The 9,355-nt window shown below is 45.5% G+C and overlaps 1 protein-coding gene across 2 annotated transcripts in view; it reads right to left on the bottom strand.

The window, feature by feature from the left end:
- Positions 1-1,760: 1,760 nt before the first annotated feature.
- The window catches only part of mcu (mitochondrial calcium uniporter), a 47,449-nt gene continuing 39,854 nt past the window's right edge, over positions 1,761-9,355 (bottom strand). For both annotated transcript variants that reach the window (XM_070841268.1, XM_070841269.1), the window contains exons 4-9: positions 7,987-8,157; positions 7,486-7,590; positions 7,121-7,281; positions 6,379-6,582; positions 5,782-5,898; positions 1,761-5,610 (exon numbers count right to left, since the gene is read on the bottom strand). In XM_070841268.1, coding sequence (XP_070697369.1) covers positions 5,530-5,610; positions 5,782-5,898; positions 6,379-6,582; positions 7,121-7,281; positions 7,486-7,590; positions 7,987-8,157 — 839 coding nt within the window. In that variant the 3' untranslated portion in view covers positions 1,761-5,529. The remainder of the gene's footprint in view (positions 5,611-5,781; positions 5,899-6,378; positions 6,583-7,120; positions 7,282-7,485; positions 7,591-7,986; positions 8,158-9,355) is intronic.

Here is a 9,355-nt window from a genome sequence, read left to right as displayed (position 1 = left end):
GGTGTCGGATGAACGATGGTCCAAGCTGAGTGTGTGTGAGTGTGTTGCTCCTCTGGTCCGTCTGAGGGGGAAGTCTGTCTTTAATAGTCGCCTCTTATCTGTCTGTCATATTGTCTCTGTCTCACCTTGACCTCTTGACCTTCTGCTCCCCACCTCCCCTTCTCACTCTCCTCCCTCCATCGTCTCGCTCACAGCCCTGAACTTTCTTCTGTGGCTTTTAAATGTCTTAAGTACTTTCTTGATTTAAAGGGAGCAATGATATAATCTGCAGCAGCATTAAAGCGATCTGATTAATCTGCTGAAGCACTACTCGCAGTGAGACTTTTGCTCACTCAGGATTTACCATGAACCCTCAGCGAGGCCCTGCTGAGCCAGTAGAGTGAATGTGTTCTCATCCAGCTCATTACTTGACCACTGGTACGGGCCAGATGTCTACAGTTTGGCCCTTTTCATTAAGAAACGGCCCGACTAACCTGACGGGTGCAGCTTTTGTTTCTCATGTGTAATTAACTCAATGGAGACATTAATCCAGGAGGCTGTTAGAAGAAATGAGGTGGAACGTGCCATTCTTCTTTTGTGACTACTCCTGGAAATAAGACGCCGTTAGTCATCCTGGCTGCAAGTCGCTCTGTACAGGCAGGTTTAATCAGCACCACTGCACATCCACAGTGTGTATACGTGCAGAGATCATGTACACATCAGCTTGATTATTGTGCTCAGTTCTACGGGTTTCATTGCCGTCACACGTGTGTTGCAGCATCAGGTTGTTTCAGTAACTTGCTAGTAGCACAACACATGGACGGCAATGTTGATCAGTCAATCAACAAAACGTGGAAATAACTAAAAAATGTGATGCGTTTGAATCGTAACCTTGGTGATCCTTCAACTTCAACACAAAGTTTAGTCTGTCAACACTTTGGTTTACGAACAAGTGCCTGCAAAACTAAAGACATTCCCATCAGTCTCAGCTGTGTTTGTGTTTAGTGTGAATTAGCAGATGTTAAAATACTAAGATGAAACATGTGGTAAAGACTCCCTGAAGGACTAAAGACCTCCTGAACATCAGCATGTTAGTGTTTAGCTTACAGCACTGCTGCGCCCACACAGCCTCTAACGTAGCTCAGAAAACATGTACATGATTATTTCTTCTCTGCTTCGACGATCAAGATTTTAAAAATCCATCCATCGTCTACACCGCTTGTCCTTAAGGGGCGGAGGAGGGCTGGAGCCAATCCCAGCTGGCATTGGGTGACAGGTGGGGTCACGCTGGACTGGTCGTCAGCCAATCACAGGGCCGACACACAGAGACAGAGAACCACACACACACACACACACACCTACTGCATGTCTTTGGACTGTGGGAGGAAGCCGGAGAACCGGAGAGAACCCACACAGACACAGGGAGAACCCACACAGACACAGGGAGAACTCCAGACAGAAAGGTTCAAGGCTCAAACCAGAAGAGCAGCAGGTCTGAACCTCCAGCACCACCTCCACATTTTAAGTGTTTTTTAAAGGGAACCATCATCACCTTCTTCATAAACTTTTAGATTTGTAGACTTAAATCAGGCCATTGTTTCCATGTGTGGCTATTGTACACAAACAGTTTATCCCCACAGGTCTATCTCGTAGGATGTCCTCCACAGGAAGAGCTGGAGGCCAAGGAGAGACCGGGGAGCCGGTCAAGACCTTGAGAAGCCATAAATCAGAGAGTCTTCACTTCCACAGAGAACGACAAAAATCTCAACTGGACCACCGGCTCCAAAAACTGGATAAGGATTTTATTGATAATTGAATTACATATCTCTTTTATACATATTTCATAAATGATACAGGATTTTACATTTTCTTTTTTGCCAACATTACAGCATCATATGTCAACAGAAGAAAAAAAGACAAGAAAAAACTAAATAAAACAAGAGGTCAGAATGGAGTACAAGATCAGTTCAATCCCATATTCTGCTTCACTCTTTAGGCAATTTAAACAGATCGTATTGTAAATGCACACAAACAAGGTATTCAAAACATAACACACATTCAAAACATAGAATAATAATATGATTCTGGAGGGAAAAAAAGGCTGAGGGTGGATGAAAATGAGAGGAGAGAGGGGCGAGAATGGGAGGTGCTCCCCGATAAGCTAACAGAGTGCGCCTGAGGCTTTTCCTTTGGACTCAAACTCAGGATGTTAGGAACTGAGGTCAAGAGGTCTCCTCCTCTAAAGGTACACCGAGGATGGAGGGTGTTGTTCCATTTCAGGGGGAGTACGGATGGGGTTAGTGGGAGTGGACACGGTGATGATGGGAGAGGGGTTTGATGGGGTTTGAGCAGTTGGTTGGCTGGGATTTAAGTCAGATTTGGCAGGGCGGATTCTACAGAAGCAGCCCTGTCCACTGCCCCTTTATAACTAGGAATCTCTACAAACAACGTTCTTAAATTATCTTTGCAGTTTATTTTTTTGGTTTTTTTTTGTCGATAAAGCATCTTTTTTATTTTCACATAATTTCTCATGTAAACATACATTCATGCAACACCCTCTTTATAATAAAGTTTCCCTATATTTGATATATTTTGATTCTCAAAAACAAACGAGAAAAAGAACCAAGGCAATAAAAGGTGGATGGTGTGATTAAAAGGAGGAGGAGATGATGGAGAGTAGTGTTGTGTGGAAACAGCAGAGGGGAGGATCGGACCGCAGACGGAGGCCACAGAACATCTCCAAGGAAACACCGCCGTCACTTTGTGTGTGTGTCATGGTGTGTATTCAGGAAAAACGAGTTTAAAGCTAATGACTGCTATGAAGGGGGGATGTGGGCAGAATAGATTTTGTTTTTACTGCTATTGACAAGGCCGTCATTAGAGGCAAAGGATTTACAAATATGGTGATCTGAACTCTGCCCCCCAGCGAAACATGCGGATTCGACAAACACACGTGTTCACAGACGCAGAAGCGCTGATTTCCACTCACAAACATTCAAATTTGACCCTCCTGAACGAGAAGGAGACATTTCCGAATAGGAGATTAACTTTTTCAGTGATTTCATCGTTGCTGTTAGTCATCAATCATCCAAAAGGCACCATTTCCCTTGGAGATAAAAATAACACACACACACACACACACAGTGACAGATTAGACCAAATCCTGCCTTGAGATCTGCATGGCTAACTTTGATTCGACCTAAAATCATGCATTTTAATAGAAAATCTGCAGTTAAGCAATAGAATCTCTTCAGCAGGACTCAGCCAACTGTCCACACGGGACACAACACATGAGCAGGAGATGATCTGAGTGCAGGGACGTCATGTCGTTGTGCTTCCCCTTCTGCAGACGTGATCTATCGCTCTTCAGAGTGAAAGTAACTGGCTTCCAGACCTTGTTTTTTCTGTAAGAGGGGCCGGAGAGAGGCCACCAGTCGTCACCCTGAACAGAACGCCGAGCGAAGCTTTGTTCAGTGACCGTCCCAGAAACTGGACAACGTAAACATATGGCTTTTCTAACCTTTGATTTAACCTATCGGGGGATGAGACGTCAGCTAGATGTGGCAAAGAAACGTGTCCAATTAAGTACAAAATTGCGATAACGCTCCTACACATTCACAAATTTCTACTGAGGGCATACCACAGCATGCAGTCTACCCTGCCTTACCATCGAGGGAGCAGGGGGGCATTACAGCAACAGTGGGGGGAGAAAACTCTGGCTTCATTTCAGGATGAAAAAAAAGCCTCTATGAATCGATGCCATGATGCTTTTTTGGATGCTGCCTTTTGCTATTTCGTCAATAAGGAAGAATTATAAAAAAAAAGAACTAAAAAGCTAAGGGCCAGGTTGTTGAGAATCTGGAAGTGGTTATTTTATTTTTTTTAAAGGAAACAAATATTGGGAGAAGGGGAACTGATTACTCAGATTCTGCTGCTCCTGTTTACTGCAGCTTTCGTCTTTCAGCTCATCAGATGTTTTAATCTGTAACCAGTCTGTCTGAGGCAGCGCTCACTAAACGTTTGTACCCCTTTGTTATGTAAAGCATCTCCACAGAAATCTCTGGATTCATGAGATGATTATGGAGGTCATGCATCAAATTATCCACATCGACGTTCTGTGTTGCTCAATTTCAATCAAGGCCGTTTTCACCCTGATTTGGCTTCAACGCTGTCCCCCCCCCCCCGTTAGTGTCCATGCACAGGAGCCTTAGGTCCGACCTGGACGTCGTCTCTGAACACGTGTGGTGTGTGTTTGTCATGGAACGATATGAAATAGTCAGTTGAAGGTAGAAAATGCAAACAGCATAGTACTGTTAGCGGGGGTCGCTCATTCCAGGAGATCTTCAGAGGATGGAAATGATTTTCTGATGAAATGACGTTTGTAAGAGAGTTCCTCCCCCCACTGAAAAAACTAGCCTCTGGTCATCTGTTTATTTGATTGTATACATATATATATTTATATATATATATATATATATTTAGATTCTTTTCATAACAAATATACTATGGCTTCCAAAATAAAAAGTGCCAAAATATTTTTTTTGGAATAAAAGAACACACAGTGATGTTGTTGTCGGTAGTCACTCTCTTACTTGCGCAGAACGGGCCGCTACAGGACGTCAACAGGAGGAGGAGACGAGGCGTCATCGTGCCTTCATCCTGCGAGTGGAGACGGGCTCCTGACAGAGGTCACGCTGGGAGGGACAGCTGTCCGTCACCTGGAGGAGGCGTAGCCGGGGAGGGGGAGGCAGCAGAGTTCAGCCACAGGAAGACGAAGGTCCCCCCGATGGTGCGACTGCAGTCAGGACTTCCTTGTAAACTTTAACGTGTGGGATAGAGACTCTCTCCGGAGCCCGGCCCAACCAAGAGTGGGTGTGTGCGCTGACAGTTTGACTGCTGGAGGAAGCAGGAGCACACCACAGCCGGTGTCCCAGTGTGCCCTGAAAGCCCCACACACACACGCACACACACACGCGCACACACACACACACACACACACACACACACACACACACGCACACACACACACACACACTCAACAATGGCTGCCCTTCTGCATGTCCTCTGTCCTGGAGAGTGTACAGGTGGGATAAATCCTGTTTGCCCCCCGGAGCTCCCTGCAGGCTGTCCCTCTGGAGACTTGAGGCATATCCATAGTGCCCAGTGTCGTTCCATCATCATCATCATCATCATCACCATCATCATCATCACCATCATCATCATCAGAGTCCCTTTCATCATCCTCACCGTCCTTCGGTTGTGAGAGTTTTTCAGTTCCCGGTATTCTCACCATCCTTCTTCGGTAGTAGCGGTTTTCACTTGCAATTCCAACTGGAGTTTTCAGTCAGGAAAGTAAAAAGAGAAAAAGGAAAAAAGGAAAAACAAAAAGGAGAAAAAACTAACTCCCACAGTCAAGAGAGGGATGGGGTTATTGGGTGTGGGAGGGATGGGGGAGGGAAGGAGGGGAGAGAGAAGGGTGCTGGACGGCAGGAGGGAAGAGGGAGAAGGGGGGGTTGTAGGAGCTGAAGGAGGAGGGAGTCACTCTTCCCATCAATTTTTACTGGATGTGAGCTGCTGGACTGGGAGCTGGAGCTGGAGCGGGTCCCGAAGACGCTTCAGATCCAACTCCACCTGTAGGGGGGTGGGGGGGTGAGGAGAGAGAGGCAGAGCGGAGTAAAAGATATGAGAGGAAAGTGTGTGGGAGTGGAAACTGTGTCTACATACATCCAAGTAGTGAACTGTAAAGTGTGCGAGTCCCCAGTGTGACACATCACACATCCTTCCTCCACCGAGCGACTGTACCTCAGCGATATCATCCTTCAGCTTGTTGTACTTCTCGATGTCGAAGCGTGTCCTTTTCACCCCCTTGTGGAGGAACAGCAGATACTGTCTGTCTCTAGCGTCGGGGTAAACATACTCCTGCAGGTTATTAACAGACAGAGATGGAACACTTTGAAAGAGGAACCAGTTCATCAGATATCCTCCCTGTTCTGCCTTCAAGTCCTTGGGACCAAACCACACAAGCCAGAAACCCAACATCGGCCTCGGGCCCTTGGGGTTCGAGCAATGTGCTGATTTATAAATACCAAATTCAGATGTGAAGGGCAGCAGTGTCTCCAGAACAGTCTTTACAATTACAATCACACATCACCTCCTCTAAAAGACTACATCAGCAACTTAACGGTTTTATATCTGATGTTGGTTTATTTTCACACTGAGTGACTGGAGGTTAATATGATTCATCTGATAGCTTTTAGGATTAAAAGCTAGGCTAGGCTATTGTACTCTTACTTTTTATTTATGTTCTCTGGCCAACAATCAAAAACCATCGAATCAAGAGGGAAAAGCATGAAGTCCTCACACTGACGGTTCGGTCTGTGCTGCCTTTCCTTGTCTTACCTGGCGTGTGAGCACAAAGTAGGCGTACATGGCCATGGCTGTGCCATATGTGATGAAGTAGGTGACGGGCTCCATGATGTCCCAGGAGTACTCCCACCAGGTGAGCCGGGCCAGGATGCCAAACTGGGTGGCCATGTACGCCATGCCCCCCCACAGCACCCAGGTGGTACGCCGCTCTGCCTTCTTACTCAGCTCCTCCCTCACCTACGCAGAGAAGAAGAAGAAGAAGAAGAGAATATGGAGTGAGGAAGAAGTTCAATCAGATTAGAGATTTGGAGACGAGGGTCTGAAAAACTGATCACAGCTGCTCTCAGATGAAGAAGATGAAGAAGATGAAGAATCTGTCACATGTTATATTAGATTATATTTTATCTGACTCTGACTGACTGACCACCAGTCCAGGGTGACCCTGCCCCTCACCCCGTGTCCAGCCCCCCCACGACCCTTAAGGATAAGTGGATGGATGGATATTATAACTAATAACTGAAATGGCTGAGCTGGTCTTTAATCAGTGATTTTAAATGACGGAGTGGAAACAAAGTCTGATATCTAATGATATAATCAAACAAAGGATTACAGACAGTTCTTCCAAAGTTTGAGCTCCTGCAGCCACATCAGCTCTACAGGTCAGTTCTGTGTCAGACACTCTGAAGTAAAAGTCCTGCTGTGATTTATATGGTATGAACTTGTTTAACCAACAACCATAAGTTGAGTGTAGTCAAACGTGTTAAGGACGTTTGACCTTCTGCAGGGGGCGGAGTTGAGAGTTGAGGTCCTCCAGTCGTGCAATCAGCTCACGTTCTTTGCCGAGTTGGTGCTCCTCGATGCGCAGGGTGGTGTAAAGCTGCTGCACCAGAAACTTGACGTCATTCAGCCTTTCTGCCTCCTCATGGGGCAGCAGCTCTGAAACACACACACACACACACACACACACACACACACACACACACACACACAAACGCAAACAACTGAACAAAGACAGGCTTTAATACGATCCACTTGTTGTCAATAAAACCTTTTCCTGCTCTTATTGCTTGTGACCCTTTATATGAGGAAATGACTCAGAGCAAACAGTGCAGGCTCTGCCTTTTCTCTGCCAGTCCTCACCTCTCCTCGGAGGCCGCACGAGGTGTGTGGTGTCGTTAATGACGAGCTTGAAGTCATCCAGCAGCAGGATGTCTATACCTGTGGAGGAGGCAACCCTCGCTCCATCTGGACAGAGAGAGACAAATGGGAACGGACGGGATGAGAGAGATGGAGAGCTCACCGAGGCCACTTCAGCCACCCTTCACATCTCTTGATAATCAGGCTTTTTGCTGGCTGATTATCACAAGAGGTAAAAGCAGATGCACTTACACACCAAGAGTGAGCTCTCAAGTAGCAGTTGTTCCAGTATAATGAACCCTCTGAGCAGAGTGAGGGCTGAAACATCATTCCATGCAGTGGTATTACATTCTGATGCAAAGCCACAGCTGCTGGAGCACTTAACAGCATCAGAGTACGAGAACGCTTCAAAACATGTAAGGACAAGTGTGCCTATAGCCCGCTGGGCTGAATGGATGCACTAATGCGCATGTGTGCACGGAGCTCTTGTGTTGGTGAACATACCTGTGGAGTAGATAGCTACCCGGTCGATGCCTCTGTCCTCCGCCTGGAGCTGTTGCAGGAAGACTCCCACACAGTCACTGAGAGGCTTGAGGGTGAACTGGCAGCGCTCTCGTCTGGACGGCAAACTGACTGAGATCACCGGCAGCCCGTTCTGATACACCACCGTCACCTCTGTGGGGGGGCGGCAGGAGAGGAGACGACAATCAGACAAATGTCAACACGCTTTATTGAGAAAATACACAAATAAACAAGTATGGTAACTTGATTTAACAGACATTGGAACAATATAAAGAGATTACCAAGGGAACATCAACTTATCTCAAAATATAATACATACATTTGGTGCTTCAACATAATAAATTCAGAGCAGATTGAGGTAGAGGTAAGGTAAATAAATCTTTTAAAAGAACAAAATTAAAATAAAAAGGTAGATAAGATAATAATCACTGATATCACAGCAGTTGGGACATTTTTTAAGATATCATATAATTTCTGTGCTTTTAGACCTTTAAGAAGGTTTAAAGATTTCATATATATTTTAAATTCATTCTGGAAAATAATGATTTTGGGGGATGTTTTCAGTACTCTGTTCTTATGGATAAAGAATTTTGCTAGACAGAATTACATTACAGCACAGTTCATCATTTTTGTTTTGCAAGATCAAACCAAAGGTTAGCAGAAAACGTAAAATGACGTTGATGAAATTTGCATTGTTAACTTTTGAACACACACAGAATCGTGATTTAACACCAACACCACTAAACGGTGCACGTGTCTGATGTTTCCATGGAGCCGTGGTGACTTCACGCTAACTTTTCTACAAAAAAATGAAGCATTATCTTGATTGACCACACGGAGGAGTGTGGTTTGACCCCAGCAGAGGGCAGTACGGCAGCAGCTCCGCCTGTCAGAGGACGGTCACACTGAGGGGACGCAGGCGGCCTGGAAACAACCCGAACCCTCCATAACAGCAACGGTCTCCATTGTTTTGCACTACAACAAACACACATGACTCCTCGCTGTATTTGCTTCACAAAACAGGACATTAATGTCTTTAACTTTGTCACAATTTCACATTAAGTTGGTCTGTTCTTCTGTGATCGTGCAGCTGGAAACACCACATACAGCATCTACAGCGAGGCAGGTTAAAACCAACCAACTCATATTCACCTGTAATCAACACACGGCTAAACCTCATTCATCTATGTGCTCACACACGTAGGAGAAGATGTGCAGGCTTGACTGCTGTTTGGCTAAAAATAAGCTGACTTCAGACTGTCAGGCCGGAGATCAGAACAGTTTAATGCTGCTAACCTTTCCCTCCCACACGTCATGTTTATTCATCAGTGCCAAGTATTGATATTTCTTA

Source organism: Pempheris klunzingeri, chromosome 12, assembly GCF_042242105.1.
Source record: "Pempheris klunzingeri isolate RE-2024b chromosome 12, fPemKlu1.hap1, whole genome shotgun sequence".
NCBI lineage: Eukaryota > Metazoa > Chordata > Actinopteri > Acropomatiformes > Pempheridae > Pempheris > Pempheris klunzingeri.
Note: the sequence above shows the minus strand (reverse complement) of the source record. Positions and strands in the feature narration are given on the sequence as shown.